The 16,788-nt window shown below is 48.9% G+C and overlaps 1 protein-coding gene across 2 annotated transcripts in view; it reads right to left on the minus strand.

The window, feature by feature from the left end:
- Nucleotides 1-1,354: 1,354 nt before the first annotated feature.
- Nucleotides 1,355-16,788, minus strand: part of LOC144104055 (TNF receptor-associated factor 6-like) — a 53,020-nt gene continuing 37,586 nt past the window's right edge. The window contains exons 1-2 of one of the 2 annotated variants that reach the window (XM_077636838.1): nt 12,964-13,270; nt 1,355-3,507 (exon numbers count right to left, since the gene is read on the minus strand). In XM_077636838.1, the coding sequence (XP_077492964.1) occupies nt 2,395-3,507; nt 12,964-13,233 (1,383 nt within the window). In that variant the 5' untranslated portion in view covers nt 13,234-13,270 and the 3' untranslated portion in view covers nt 1,355-2,394. Of the gene's footprint in view, nt 3,508-12,963; nt 13,271-16,788 lie in introns of those variants that run through there. The other variant, XM_077636839.1, reaches the window with a different exon arrangement.

Below are 16,788 nucleotides of genomic sequence, written 5' to 3' on the forward strand. Positions count from 1 at the left end.
ATGCTTTCAAAAGGCAGCGGTCTGCACGCGCATACAGTTCGCAATAAAAGAACTGTGGTATACGCCCCGCCACCACGTGACCTTATCTTTCCTTTTCGTCTGTTGTGAAGTCAATAATTATCAGTTCGCAAGATATGATCCCATGGCGCCACTGCATCAGCCGGTTTTTTTTTTTGGCGGTGAACAACGTCCGTGCAACCGGGAAACTCATTTGAAGACTGGCTCTTAAGTGAAACTACAATGCGTGTAATAGAATGCACAGTGTCTGGTCCTCCCGGCATTTGCACCAAAATTTCTCTTAACGAAATAATGTCGCCTGTTTCTGGTGATGGGCACGGGTGAGAAAATATATAAAGTTCAACAGCACTTCTTTGTGTTTATTAGGGGGTCGTATCACTAGCGCAAGACAAATCTTAGCAATGGCAATGCGGGTTTTTGAAAAGCGATTTTGATTCTCACGTGCTTTGACATCCTGCTCCTGAAGCTTCGAAGCAGTCCCTGTTTACTTCGTATTTGCTTGCAGCGCATTTACGTCCCTCGACAGCATGGCGGCTTATTCAACTCCGCACCCTGGCCTGTGTTTTTTATTTCTTAATTGCAGCGTATTTTTCATAGGTGCCATCCGCTGCCGAGGGCTCCTGGGAGTGGCCACTGTTATTTTCTTTTTCCCTCTTTGGCGCCGGTTGTCATACCCTGTACACTTTAGTCAACCTTTCTGGAAGCTTTGAATGAAACTATCAGGGCATTTCTATTAGTCTAGCATTTATAGGTTTCGGTTAATTTTGTCATGGTGTTGCTGGGTAATGAGATGGAAATGATTAGAAGGATAAGCATGGGATGGAGCGCATATGACTGGTTCTCTCAGATCATGGATGGCAGTTTACCAATATCCCTCAAGAGAAAACTGTACGACAGCTGAATGCTACCAGTACTAACCTATGGGCAGAAACCTGGAGGCTAACGAAAGTGGTAAGCTTAAGTTAAGGACCACGCCGCGAGCTGTTGAAGTAAATATGGTAGCAGTGGCGCCTTCTTGCGGAGACTGCCGCGATTACGAACAGGGTAGGTCAGAAGTGACCAGGCCACAGGCTCTGCTTTTATGCACTGTCGACAAGCAGTTACGAAACTCGCGAAGCTCATATCTGCGTAGAGTAAAAGAAGCATCGTTCTAACCTCTTACTGCCTTGATAGCTTTTTCGGCATCCTGATCGGCAGGATATGCCGAATAAAATCAGGTCTGGCAACTTTTTAGCAACCCTGTACCCGGAGCGCAGTCAACCTGTCGCCGACGAGATGCCCATAAGAAGCGGCGACTTCGCAGCGGTGAAGCATCGCCGAACACGCAGCGAGTCGTGAATAGAGGCGGTGGTTGGCTTCAGTGGCTGAAAGGTCTGCAGACCCCGTTCCTTGTATACCGTGGGCCAAGCCTGTATTGGCACGGCATTATTCTGATCGTCCCGCGTGGTTTTCATTTGTTTTATGCAGCTCAGACATTTTGGCCAAGTTTGCTGTGGCTAACACAGCGTTGCATTTTTGCCTTCCCGTGGCCGCATGCCGGGTGGTCTGGAATAAACCGGTGATTTTATACCGCTTGTTAGGGTATCTCTCGTAGGGCACAGAACGACACACTGACCCGTTCAATTAGAGGGCCTAACCTACAAAATAAGTAAGTGCTCTAGACGAAAGCAGATTTCATTTTCTTCATTTATCGCATATTTTTATCCGCTTTTGCTTTTACAGCCACAAAAATGGCGGATCTTCCATGGACATCATTTGCTTTGTTTTCCAGAATGCAAGTTCACGCTCCTTGATCGCTTGTTTGGCATTCGTGTTTGTCGTCAGGAATTAGGCTTCTTTAGCGTCCCGGTTTGACAAATCTGTCAAAAGCTTCAGAGTCTTTATGATGTCTGGGGGGTCGATGGGACAAAGATTTCGATAAGCGCGGTCTTCTGAAACTACGTATAACCAAAATATCTAGGAAAGCAGCAGCTCCCTTCGGCAAAAGGAACTGTTTACTTTCGCATAGCTTCCGCCAGGGGTTTTCCAACAGAAAATACCGTATTATGAACACGATAAGAAAACCTCATTAATGTCGGTATGTGTTACGTTGGGTTTAACTTCTCGAAGCGACATGAACATGATTGTATGTGTTACACACATTCTTTTATTTGTGACTTGACTCTGTATTCGGAATACTAACAGAGAGTCGGAAATTTGGCAAGAAAGTCACTTTACTACCTCGGTGATTGACACAGAATATAAAGAAAAGAAACAAAGTGAGGAATGCTTTGGCAACTTTCGCAAAATGCTGCGGTGTGACAAATAGCAGTGGGGAGCAGTGGTTAGGAAATGTAAGCGTGTTGCCAAATGCAACCTGTTTCATTCAAGCCTCCATCATGGAAGAAGCTCGAATCTTATGCGAAGCTGATCATTTTCTACGTAACCATCTGCGATAAGGCTCTTCATCTCAAGCGTCTCTTTAGAAAACTTAACAGATTCGTTACTGGCCGTTGTTCGCTTTTGGTAGTATTTTAGAGAACGAGAAGTCTTGTTCTTAACCACGCGTTCTTCATCATATATGGGATGCACGACGCTCAGCTTTATCGTGTGCTCGAATGGCCACACAAGAGAGTCGTCCATGTCGCCCATGTGGAGGCAGAGCATTGCTTTCAGTTTTATAGTTTCGCCGTTCTTTTCGAGACACACTCCAGGTGAGATGCAATATCCGCGCAAGTACACCTGCTGGCTTTTGTACCTGGCCCAGCCTTCTTTCATCGCAGTCTCCTGTAGTGATTCCACATTTGTGACAAAAAACGTGCAAAGCGCCACACACTGCTCTGAGCGCCGGATAATGTTTTGGATGTAGGCCAGCGCCTTCTGACTGTTTTCATTCTCGCCAGCTCTGACGGCTTCGATAGCAGTGGCGATTTCCGACAATTTATGCTGCGATTCTCTGGCTGCATTGACAACTTCCTCTCTCAGGATTTTTTCCAATCTTAACATGCTCGCAGAAAGATTAAGGGAATCGGCGCTCCCGGATAACAACTCGAGTTGCCGGTTGGATGCCTCTATTGCACGCATGATTTGCGCAGAACTATTCTCATTTTGCTTTGCTCTGTCCGCCAGTTCTTGTCTCAGGGTTTCTTTTGAACTGTTTATGCCATGAGAGATTTCGTTTAGACGATCGCCTTGTGTGGTGATATCACCGAGTATTCGCGCCAGAAGTTCTTTGACATCGGCGGTTTCTTTTTCAAGGCACCCTCGAAAAAGAGTGCTGAATGCTCTTTCGTTCTCTAATCCTGAGTGAAGTTGGCTATCAGAAGCCGAAGTCGTCCCGGAATTGCATAATCCTGATTGCAAGTGGGCGATTACGCCACTGCAAGGAACGGTGGCAGAGCACTTGGGGCAGGAAACGGAGTGGTGACCACACTCGCGATGGAAGTGCTGGGCGATTCCCGAAGCAGGCGTCACGCACTGGCAACCGCTTTCTTCGTTCCAGCAACGCACCTGCAAGAACCGAACAGTCATCGTTTAAAGTTGGGTCTTCAGGAGCTGCAGACTCCCTAGCACACCCTTTGCGAACTGTGAGTTTTAAATGACTATATACATATAATTTGGGTGGCATGTTTTCTTCTACACAATGATGCGGAACTATCTACTATACATGAATCACCACGTTGTATTCTCCTACGACCGCGAAATAATTTATAATGCAATTTTTCTCTCATGCTGTTTCGGTTTCAACATCCGAACCACGGCTGTGACGTCAAATTCTAGTTATATGTCACGTGAGCCATGAAAAAATTGCAATATATTAATTGTTTCATTGTTTTAATTCAGCACAGTGTTGAAGCCAGCCTTCCTTGAGAGCCGGAATGACAACGATGTTGAAGCAGCGATTAGACTGAAGTTTTTCATGCCTTACGCGACCTACAACCACGCTTTGACCTTACAGTCATCGTTCGGCGGTTGAAACTAAAACAGCGCGAGAAATAATTTCCATTATCAATTATTTAGCGCTCGTAAAAGAATACCACAATTTAATCCATGTATATTAATGCCTTACGCATCATTACAAAGAAGAAAACACGGCGTCTATATTCTCTTAAAGCCCGGAAGCAGCACTTGGGCTGCAAGGGATGCCATAGTGGAAGACTGGAAACTCATTTAGACCACCCGGTTTTCCTTAGCTTGCGCTGACATCATACGGGCGTTCGTGCGTTTCTCCTTCACCGAAATAGGGCCGCCGCGTGTGGGGTTGAACACGCGCCCTTAGCATCTCCAACTGAACGCCAAAGCCACTCATCGACAGTTTTCGGGTCCAGGACACGCACTCTAATCCTTAAAACATAACCAGAGAAGGATGCATAGATTTGCACACATCAGAAACACTGACAATTTTCTTTATGCGACGATAAACTTCTCACTGATGATTGGACACTGTTGCTGAAAGGCATGCACAGAATGCTGGCAGAGAGAATGCCGCTGCTGCGTGCAACTGCACTGGCAATATCCAAAGCAGCACTGGTGATCGGCTCTAGTATTGGAAATGAATGGTTTTACTGTGGTCCTATCCAGCACCGGCCTTTGTCAATACATACCAAATTTTGAAACGATTACCTGCATTGGTTGGCATGTCGAAGCGCTACAAAATACTGACTTAACGTCTGCTTTTTTGGTGGGTTGGTAGCTATTCACGAGAATATAATTCAGTTCCAACCCTACTGAGAAATGTATATAGGTTTGAACGGGTCAGCAAATAGGATTATGGCACATTTGGTTTGGCTTTATAGGATGGACGCCCCAAAGCGGATCAGTCTATCAGGGACGCCGTAGTGGAGGGCTCCGGATAATTTCGACCACCTGCGGTTCTTAACGGGGACTAACAATGCACAGTACACGGAATTTTCACATTTTTCCTCCATCGAAGTGCTACCGTAGTGGCCGGGTTCGAACCCACGACTTGCATGCACTGTGTGATGTAAGTGCCCGGTAATTAACCACGGGTAATGGTAGTTATACGGAGCCCTCCAGTAAGGAGTCACTCAAAGGCTGAATCGCTTTGGAAGCTTCATCCTATAATGTTAAACGAAATGTTCCATAATCCTACTTGTCTCCTATTAAAACCTGTAGACATTTTTCAATAGGGAAGTTAGCGCTCGTCCGGTGTCTGCCTCGTTTGTCTCACGCTAAGCAAACCTGCAAATCTTAATTCACGAGAAGCTAAGCCTTACTTTTTTAAGCCTGATATCACAGGTCTGAAGATGACATGACCTTGTCCTGCGGAGGTTGGATGCTTAACTTAGCTTTGTTTTTCGATTATACAGCTAATTGTTAATTCACCGCTTGCACGTGTCTTTCTTTTCTCTTGTCCTTCACATAAGTTGCGCTCTTTCAAGAAGCACGTCTGAGGGCGAGGCTGTTTGTTCGGAACCTGTATTAAGTGGCTGGTGACCTTTCGGAGCATGTTATGAACTATAATCTACCCGACAAGAAAGTGAACTAACCACAGGCGTGCGTCTTAAAAACGACCTTTATGAGCTATTCTCTGAAGATCTTCCAGTCTTGTTATCACGAGGTGCTCGCCCCCATGCGCGCGCGTGTCTTATCCATGTGTTAGCGCATGGGCCTCCGGCATCCTTGATGTTAGTTTTTTTGCTGCTTGGCTAACAAGCCCAAGGCCCAGAAAAAAGAGGGCAAATGCTTACTGCTAACGACTTTTTTCAAAGAAAAACCATAGAAAAACCGCTCAATTACCGTGCACCAAAAATACAGCCCTTTCAGAATTATTGCCCGCTAGCAAGAATTTCTAGATCTAATCGCGTAACATCCTGAAGAATATTAGTTCCCCCAGCTTATTTACACTAGCAAAACCCCCGTTCAAGGAAAGCCTCTTAGGCGTCGTTGCGAATTTCGAAGCGTGTGCCGCTTTCTGCACTGCCACCTCACAATACAGGAGAATCGGTTCCTTATATCACTTAGAGGTGGCGCAACCAGACCTAGTCAGTAGCTCTATTTTCGAACTCAAGGCTTTCAAAACGCTATACGCGTCCGTTGGCAATGCGGCTCCTAATAATCAGTTCTGCGGAATGTGTCGCCTTGATCATGGCACATGTATAGACGCGCCGGACTGATTAAAGCGTTCCGCGTGATTGCGTGCGTCGTTAATATTAAAAGCTGCTGCTGCCAGCTAGCTGCCCAATATATGTGGCAGCCCAATATATGTGGGTATTTGGTTCCACTAACGTCTCTTCTCTCTATATCGTCGCTACTCGGGTATTATTGTGCACCCCCCCCCCCCTGCGCTCAACAGAAAACAGTACGAGAATAAACGCCAAAGCTTTTCGACCACCCCCTAAAGAGAGCGACTACTAGTGGTATCATGCCCAGGCCACGCTCCCCTGCAGCCAGCAGGGTTGATTGATGTCCCATCCTACAGGTCATGTGACTGCAGACACATTGTGAACAATGCCAGCTCCACTGCAAACATTCCCTTTACGGCTCCCGTTTATATTCCAATTCAATTTTATTCAGGAATGCATGTGAAACAGATGAATATAATAAAAGTAGTACAGCAGGAGGTCCTATATTACATGACTGTCGAGGGGACCTCCTAGAACAAAACAAGTGAGTAGAATAACAAATAATTTGAAGCAGTGAAGTACGTAATTAGTGTTAAGATACAACTCTCCAATGGACCTGTCTTCAGCACCTCCATCCGTGCCACCGGCTTCCCGCAGCTCTCAAAAGCGCCCATCAGGGGACGCTGCACAAGATTCGTCTTCTGCCAACTGCCGCTCACAAGGCAAGCGTTCCTGCCCAGCGTTTGCCAACCAGGTGACTATGCCGACATCGGGATCGGTATCGTATAAAGTGGCCATTAAAGCTCTGGCAGCCAAAACCCTGGCAGACATTCCGAACAGGATCCTCCAGGCGAACCTGGACGCGTGTCTTGGGACCAAAGGTTTTCGTGGCTTCACGTCATGAACGAAATATAATGCCATCGCTGTGTAGCTCCCAACTTTGGCTGCTGTCGAGCGTGTGCAAACACTCAAGTGCATATCGATTACAGGCGAGGTCTCGGTGCCAGTCTAGGTGTACCTAGTAGAAGGTTCGGACCTACAACGCTGTGTTGTTTACAACGTCGACGTTGCCGAAGACCAGACGACCCTCCAGCGTGAGCTGTACTATCCAACCCACCGTATCATCCAAGCGCGGTATATGGGAAAGGGGCGCTCGTGCATCGTCACGCTACAGGGCCCACCAACTCTCCCAGAACGACTTTACTACTATGGCTGTATTTCGCGGCCTCGCCCTTACAAACCGATTGCTGTCTATTGCTACAGCTGTTTCAGACCTGGCGACATGGGCCGATCATGCCCTTTTGCAACGCAAGATGAGGCTCGGCCCCAAGGCACACAGTCTTACAGGTGCGGACTTTGCAAGACTGACGACCACGAGATCACCTCTCCAACTTGCCCAACAAAACAGAAAGCAACTGAGAAGGTTCGGCGTGGGATCCGCAAGCAAGTGCCTCCTAATGAAAACTGAGCCCCGATGCAGACATCCAACAGGTTTGCGGCTCTTCAGTGGGATGAACACGACTGGCCGGAGCTTTCTGAGCCCAATCCACCTGCAGCCCCTGCCCAACAGTCGTACAGTGATAAAGTGCGCAAGAATCGCCGTCGCCTTCTAGCTACACAAAAGCACAGCATACTGGAACCGTGAGGACATGGCAGCAGTTGACGACCAAATTGCACGCCTTTTAGCCGAGGTCTCCAAGCTACGGCAACGCCGTGAACTGCTTGCTCGCCGCAGACAACCAGTGGAATCCCACTCCACATTAATCAACGCTGCAGCGCCTTCGACTACGTCCAGCCCTCATGCGTTTTTCGCCAACTCTACCAGGTCTTCTGCATCAGTGCAGGATAAGTCAACAACATCCCTCCTCCGATTGTATCTAACCTGGCATCAGTTCTATTACAACGCTTGGAAGCCTAATCGAAAGTGTCGAGTACACGTAGTTCTGGTGTGCTCCAATGGAACTGCAGAGGCCTCTCCACAAAGCTGGGAGAGCTCAAATCTCGACTTCGCATGAACAAGCTCCAGGTGTGGGCTCTGCTACTGCAGAAAACCAGTGACTTGCCATCCATTCCGGGCTTTAATGGATACATGTCTCCTTCAATGGACGACCGTCGTGTGCACACTGTTCCCCCTCCGGGAAAGGCGGCGGTGTACGTTGATGCGCATTCTCCTCAAGTTCGCCTCTCTCTAGAAAACTGGTGCACCTCGTATCAAGAGGTAGTCGCCGTGGCTGTGAAGCTTCCCAAGGCAACTGTTGTGGTCGTGTCATACTATGTAAGACCCGCCGGTGGAGCTTCCTCCCGCATTAATCTGGGGTGGTTATTAATTCTACGACGACAGCACCCATGGTGGTCTGTTTTAGTCGGTGGTGGCTTTAACGCCCCTCATCCGGACTGGGGGTACCCCATTTCAAGCCCCCGTGGTAGGCGTGTGCGGGACGCATTCGCGGATGCGATGTTTGTTTTACTCAACCATCCAGATTCAGCAACGCGGACTGTGCGCCATGCTCGCAGTCCAACATATGCTCCGGACCTTACGTGGTGGTCAGGACCCGGGGCTCCAACGTGGCACCTGGAGCCAGACTGCTGTGGTAGTGACCACCATCCTATCATCGGTCTCCATCCATCAAGGGCCGGCCGATTACGCCGTAGGTGTTCTGTGGTCAATTGGGACACGTTTCGCACCACCGTCGAAGATCTCTCTCTGCAATCATCTATACTACTTGTAGACTGCTTACAAACTGCGCTGAATAAGGCTACTGCTGTCACCTGGACGGACGTGAATCGCCTGGCGCCGGATGTGGGTCTGCTTAACCTGTGGGCTGCTCGCCGACAAGCGGACATGACAGCTTCCCGAGACCCGACAGCTTCCCGAGGCCCGTCGGAAGACTGCGCCCGGTCCGGACTCCATTCCGTACGAGGTTTACAAGAAATTAAGTTCCGCTGTACTGCCTCAACTCCTCGCCACCATTAACATGATGTCTCTGAGATTAAGTCCTTAATGTATGCTGATGACATAACGGTGTGGAGCACTCACAACGACCTGATGACTCAAGCAGCAGGCCTACAATCAGCCATATATATTACGTCGACTTTTGCTTCTTCAATTGGTCTGCAGCTTTCAGAGAGCAAGACCACGTTCGTGTCAGTCGCCAACCGCTGGGGGCGCCGTAAACTGGCTCCAACACCAATTCGTCTCCTTCTATCCGGAGCTCCAATTCAAGAAAGTTCGACCGTAAAAATCTTGGGCTTGACAATACACGAGTCAGGAACAGATACTGCTTGGCTTTCTCTGGCTAAAAAGCAAGCAATTCAGGCGTTGGGTCTGATTAGACGCATTGCTCCTAAAACAGGCGGAGCCCGCTCTCATGTTGCACGTCAGTTGGTACGGACGGTTGTGCAACCGCGCCTCGTTTACCAAGCCCACTTCCAGCATTTGACGAGGGCTCAATGATATCGTCTAGAAGCTGTTAATCGAAAGGCAATGAGGGTCATCACTTGCCTTCCCCGCATTACCCCGATCGTGACACTCCAAGAACATGCTCAGCTGAATACACTAGATGAGCTGGTGCAGCAACGACGCGATGCTCGCCGTCTAAAGTCAAGCCTTACACACACAACGTGTGCACTCAGGGTATATGCCTCATCGCACTCCATTCTACAGCCGCCCCCGCCAGTTCTTCCTCCTTGGCGTTTTGTGCAGCTAAGCGACAACAGGCCAACTGATCTACGTCGCCCATCATCTACTCGCGCGGCATCGTCGTTTCGAGACCGAATTACAGAGCAAGACGCCAATCTTCCGCATGGCTCCATCGTCATGTATGTTGACGCAAGCGTCCAGGCCTGCGAAACAACAACGGCAGTTTACTGTCCTTGCAAGCCTGCTCTGAACAAAAACTCCAGGTTTCGCCTCTCAGAACCTCCTTCCTCCTTCTGTGCGGAGATGCTTGCAGTTCAAGAGGCACTTTGCTGTGTGACCGCCGTTTCCATGCTACCCACGGCCCGCACTGTCATCCGCACTGACGCCCTACACGTCACCCGCCTACAACGACAAGTCAGTAGCACCCCAGAAATCTGTCAAGACATCCATCGTCTAGCGGCACGCATCCCGCAGCAAATCCGTATTGAGTGGGTCCCGCGTGACCTCCTGAGCGCACAAAGCCGCGCACATTCTGCGACCCGCCTTTCGACCCCCACCTCGTCTTTGCCTCGAGTCCTCACTCTGGATGACACCACCCTCCTTTTAACAAGAAAGGAACACCTCCGGCGCCACACACGTGCTCTAATCCACCCGTGTGCGGTAACCCTCCCCCGTGGTCTTACCCGTGGAGAGGAGGTTGCGCTTCGGAGGATACGGGTCGGGGTTGCCCTAACTCCAGCTGTGACACGCAAGTGGCCGCATTTCAGATTTATATCCCGGCCCCGGGTGTCCAGTCTGCAAGAATAGAGACTGTGAGGCGGATATCCACCACCTGTTGTTGGTTTGCCCGACGATGAAGCCGACGAGAATTCGGCACCTGGCGGCAATGGGACTCTCACTGGGCAATCTGGGTTGCTATATCACCTGGACACAGGGTCCATATCATCGTTCACTTCTTGATTTCATTAAATCAGCCCACCTATTTTCATTTCTTTAAGCATCTTAATCATCTCGCACATAGTTTTTATGCTCTGAGGCAATAAACATCGCTTCAAAAAAAAAACAACAACGAGGGAATCGACAACGGACGATTTTGCTCGGTGTTTGAACTCATCGAATTACGCACTAATCCGGCGGCCGCCGCGAAACGCAAAGGGGTCCCTGTGCTGTCCGATTTCACTGCACGTTAAGGACCCCAGGTGGTCGAAATTACTCTGGAGCCCTCCACTACGGCACCTCTTTCTCCCTTTCTTCTTTCGCTCCCTCCTTTATCTCTGACCCAACGCGCGGTTCAGGTGTCGAACGATATATGAGACAGATACTCAGCCATTTCCTTCATCAAAAACAAATTTTCATTTTCTTTTGTATCTCCGGCAGGCACGGGCACTGCCGGTACAATGAGAATAAATCGAGCGAAGAAAAAATTTCAGCCCCCTTTAGGCAGTCCGAAGTGTCACCAGTACGACGGAGAGAATAACCATGCTTTCGGGTGATCTCATTTAGGCGGCGGTCAATAACTCAGATTCCCACCTTTCTCCCTTCCCTTACGGCGCGGTTCAGGTGTCCACCGAGATGCAAGAAAATTACTGCGCCATTTCCATTCCACAGTAACCAATTTCTAACCAAGTTTCAATCGCAAGCTGCTGGGCTAGCCGTGAAAACCTCCATGCGCGCAACCATTCCACCCCCCCCCCCCTTCCCGACCCGCTCATTATCGCAGCTGCGAAGGTCATCGGCCCCGTGAGCCGATATAATCGGTTCTATGTTTTTCCCTACCCCGGAGGGGCTGCACATTGGATGCACACTGCTGTGACAGCGCGCGAAACCAAACTTCCCTCGGCGGGTGGCCTCAGAAACAAAATAAACCGAAGAACCGGCGCGCGCGCGCATGGCGCCAGCACATGACGAGCCGCGCTCCTACGGGCGATTCGGAGGCCTATCGTCGCGCTCTCGAGGCTCCCCGTAGACAAGATCCAGTTGCGCTCGCTGCGGATCGGCTGCGTAGCCACACCGAGGAACGGCGGACGCCGAAGTCTTAGCATCAACGAGAGCGGCGACTGCGCGCAAAGGGCGAACGTTCACCTTCGGGAACTCCCGTCTCGGACGAGAGTCGGGCTAGGGGGCCGCGCTTGGGCGAGAGCGTAGGAAACGTCAGCACGAAGCAGTAGGAACTCAACGCATAATCACCATCATCATCAGCCTGGCACCCACTGCAGGGCAAAGGCTAATCCCAGATCTCTCCAATTAATCCTATCCTTTACCAGCTGCGCCCGCCCTATGCGACTTCTTAACCTCATCCGTCCACCTAACTTTCTGCTGGCCCCTGCTACGCTTGCCTTGTCTTGGAATTCACTCCGTTACCCTTAAGGACCAGCGGTTATCCTGCTTTCGCATTATATGCCCTGCCCAAGCCTTTCTTCCTCTTGATTTTGACAAGGATGTCGTTAACCCGCGTTTGTTCCCTAACCACTCTGCCATCTTACTGTCTGGTAACGTTGCACCAATCAGTTTCTTTTCCATGCCTCGCTGCGTTGTCCTTAACTTGAGCTGAACCCTTTAGTTATCGACCATGTCTTTGCCCCGTAGGTGAGTACCGGTAATGTACAGCTGTTCTACACTTTTCTCTTGAACACAGAATGCAGTGAAGCAATAACAACAGTGCTGTCTGTGAACGCCTCCCACGTTGCTTAAGTCATGAAACTATCACTGCAGTTACGACATCCTAGCCCCTGTCGTCATCAAGAATTTGGCTGTCATGCCAACGTGCATTATGCGATCGCTGACGGGATATTTTCTCAGTAAAACCACATACGGACCTGCCTTTGCACAGCAGTGATCGACTGCTTATTGTTTTAAACTGAAACAGCTGGCTCTCTTTCCCGGCATTGGCTGTTCACATTACTAATGCCGTGCTTTTTATATTTTATTGAGTATTAAAAAATCTCTATCATGTAGTCAATTCTGAGCAATATTTTCCAGGTGAAAAACAAGTAGCCGGTTCCCCTGAGATACACCTGGCTACCCTTGCATGTTTATATAAATGCGAGAAGCAAGACCCCTGACAAATATGTCTTTACTATTTAAGCTCATCCTGGTTACATTCTCGTTCGGAACCATGAGAGCGGGGCACTTTATTTTCGATATGCTACGACACCAGCGACGCATACTCCACATGCAGTAACAGTATCCGTGCAACGGTGCGATATCGATACAAAAACGCCCGCTTCCGTCCTTGCTTACCTCTCTTTTGCGCAGCTCGTCGACTGGGAACTCCCTCCATTCGATATCTTCGTCCTCGCACTCGTAGCCATCGAAAGGACAGACGTGCAGTCCTTCTTTGGCGCACTGTTCGTAGCAGCAGCTGCAGAACGTGTGCCCGCACGGGAGCAACGCTGTCTTCGGGCGCACCAGACCACACCCACCGCACACCCTGTTCGGTGGAATAGGCTTCACAAAGCACAGGGGCTTCCAATCGAACTCCGCGGAAAATCCGACCAGCGTGTACCGCATGTTTCCGAGACGCGTACTACACCGTTCGCAGCAACTTCCGACTGAAAGAACTGCAGCACAAGCGGGTCCCGCACAAGGCTCGCTCTTATCTTCGCAACTCGTCGCCGGTTGTCAAGGCGACAATCGCGGATGTGTTTCCTCCCTCGCGGTCTGCATATGATGCAGCGACAGAACGCTCGCTGTGAATTATCAGTTCTGGTACCGGTGCTGCTGCCTCGTATCCTGTTTCCTTTCTTAAATCGTCATGCCCGCTTTGAGAGCATAGTTCTAGATTACTGTGAGCACAGTGAAGCCAACGACAGTAAAAAGTTAACGGTCTCTCTGCTCCCGTCGACATTTGTGCCAGAAAGTATTTGATGATAGCGCTAGTAGCTGTACCTGGGTCCTTTTGTCGAAGTTCAGTGAACTCGGCCTTGAGTGTTCACGCGACAGCGTTAAAGAGCCCATGCCGCAGAAAATCCGGTGGCGGCGTTGTTGACGTTGTAACACGATGACGTCCAAATAGAACGAAATTATGAACACACGAGGAATCGAACCCATGTCCTTAAGACTGCGAGGCGAGCAGGCGTAGAAGACGCTGCGAAGGCTTTTATTTTTTCAACATACGATTTATAGCAATAATGCCATGTTCTATGCACATGAGGTATCTACAAACGTTAAGAAAACAGTTGGAAATCAACGCACATAAGCAAGGAAGCACGAGAAAACAGTCAGGAGCGCATAGCGAATACACCATTACCATACACATCTGAGCAACAAAGAAATAGAAAAAAGGCAATGAACCTTACAGCACTAAGAGTGAGGACACTACTGTTCAAACTCATTCTAGCCATATAATTCTCTTGGTTTGAACTGAATAAAAGTGTACCTAGTGAATTCGTTGTGGCCTTTTACTTAGCGATGTCTCTTTGTGTACTTGAACACGCTCTCGCGTAAAGGCGAGGCATAACCGTCCACCATTTTTTTTTACCCTCTGTAAAATTGAGAATCCCGTATCCTGGAAGGAAATTCCCTGTTTTAAATGTTCCCCGAATTAGAAGGATATGCTGCAACTGAGGTTGGCGGCTCAGTCTGACTTATTCGCTCCAACTTTCGCAATTCATATTATCGGCGAATCGTTACAGATTAAAGTTGCACGCAGTAAGGGAGTAATTACTCATTGGCATCCAACCAAGCGCAGGCATACGGCTACAAAGGAAAGCTATACAGCTTTCTCAAAACATTTGTAGTTAAAAAAAAATTCCTCCCTGTCCGTGGTTCAAACACGTGACCACCGCTTCACCAGAACAGTCGCTCTACCAACCGAGCTAACCGGGTCGGCAAACTTATGGTAGGGAGAGAGGGAATTGATCAATAACTCGAAGTAGGAACGAAGTATACCCTATGGCTGCGCTTGGGTGGATGCCAATGACCAATTACTCCCTTATTACAAATCTACTCCACCTTGGGGGATTCCCTAAACATTTGACCAAAGTTGCACGTAATGATTCCTAATAAACCGTTGAAATCGCTCGGATAACACAGAATCTTGAAAGCGACCGCTGACTACAAGTAATTTTCAAAACTTGCAAAACTAGTCGCAGTCTGATGAGTGCTTAGTGTTTGAACAGAAGTAAATAATTCCTCACAAACAGATTGATTATTTCAATTAATAAAAATAGGCGTGGGACTTCCAACGCCACTTCCCACACACAATTGTGGACAAAAACATTTTTAAGAGGAAAACCGTTTATGAACGCAGTTTTTTCATATCATGTAAGAGTTCGCTATAACAATCAACATATCCGCTGATCAGCCGACAGCAGTCTTGTATATTTTTTTCTATTCATGTTTTTGCTATATCATCAAAAGCGATCCCCATTGGTTTTCTGTGACAGTCTTAACTCTTCGATGCGATCGATGGAAACCCTTTAACAGAAATATCTTGTTACATATCAGATTAAGAGACAATTACCTTCAATATTATCTAACAGTGTGTTACAATTTTCCAATTTTCAAACATTTGGCCAGAGAGAGCTAGACATGGAGATGGAATCAGTTCGGCGCCGCGGCAATATTTTCTTCTTCAGTATTTGTCTTAAGCTCAGCGCAACCTGATGGCCTGCATACGCTACTTGCTGTGGGCCTGCATTGGATAACCATTCTTTTCATCCGCGTGCACTGTGCGTTTCTTATAATAAACCTGTAAAGAAAGTAGGACAACAGCTGACTGTTTTACGTGAGAAATAACCACACGTCGTTCCGCTAACTTACCCCTGTGGAAGACATTTCGCAAGCTCCTGATACCGAACTGTTCATCGAAGATGGGCATACAGCTTTAGCCTCGCATTTGTATCAGTTTTGCGGATAGAGACGAGGTTCTTGGGCCGTTATCAACTATTCTTGTTCCTGTAGCCTTTGCTGCGTTGTATCTTTACTGAAAGCAAACTCTTCTGGCCGATTTCGCGAGCTCTTGACATCGAATATATGAGTGAGACCGTAAAATATAGAGTTTATCGTAACAACGCGAGTTTCCAGCCTCCTCTGGCCACAGCAGTTCTCTTGGCAGCGGGACACTGTTAAAGTGTCGTGCTCATTTCGAAGCTTCTGGGTAACGATGTTGGAAACCTCTTGACAGAAGCGAAGACCGGCTACACTGCTGCACCGTGTCGACTGATGGGGCCCAGTGGTTTAGCACAATAGAAGGCGATTCTTTACTGATATTATACGGCGTGACAATCGGAAACCACGAATGCATATTTTTTTAACTTGACGTGCAGTGACTGCGCGCATGTCCTCTTTATTTCGTTTCGGTGAGAAATAGTACTCAGTTTACATATTCGCCTTCCATTGCTTTCCCATGTTTGCGGGCAAAACTTGTTAATGCGAAAGCATTATATAGCTATGTCTTGTCGGCAAAACGTGTCAGCAAAATGTATAAGCAGAATTTTTCGGCATGCATGATAACGTCGTCCCATATGATGTGGGGACCTGCCCTGCAGCCCCCCCCTGTGTTTGCTTTCCCGCGAGGCACCGTGCAGCAGCAGTCTCACCCCGAGGATGAGCGCATTCCCTTGTCAGTTACGTTAACTGGCAAGGGAGGGCGCCAGCGTCGCTGCGCGGGAGACTGCTGAAGCCCGCGCATGGGAGATGGGAGCTTCGGCTGGGATGGTCGGCGCGGGCGGACGTGTCGCTCACGGCTCCGCTCTTCGCCGGAGGGGCGAGGAAGCGACGGGGAGACAGGCTCCCGTACTCGTCCCGTCGGGCCTTCGGAGTATATATCCGTTGCCCTAGTGCGGGCGAACATTTGTTCGGAACCTTGCTGGTGAGTCGGACGACCTTGATTCATTAGCGTACCATGTTGCTAGCTGGCGTTATTGTTGCTGTAGCAATAAATGCCTGTTTGTGTCAGCCAATGTGTCGTTCCATTGTTCCCTCAGAGCAAGGCCCGCCGTGGTCGGCGAGCGCTCGGTAGCGTGCGCGATCACGGGGTGGGGTCAGGGCGGCTTTGAACCGTGTCAGCCGCGATTGAGTGGAGAGAACGTATTTATCTCCGCAAGTCAACCCCCACAATGA

This window comes from Amblyomma americanum, chromosome 9, assembly GCF_052857255.1.
Source record: "Amblyomma americanum isolate KBUSLIRL-KWMA chromosome 9, ASM5285725v1, whole genome shotgun sequence".
Taxonomy (NCBI): Eukaryota; Metazoa; Arthropoda; class Arachnida; order Ixodida; family Ixodidae; genus Amblyomma; species Amblyomma americanum.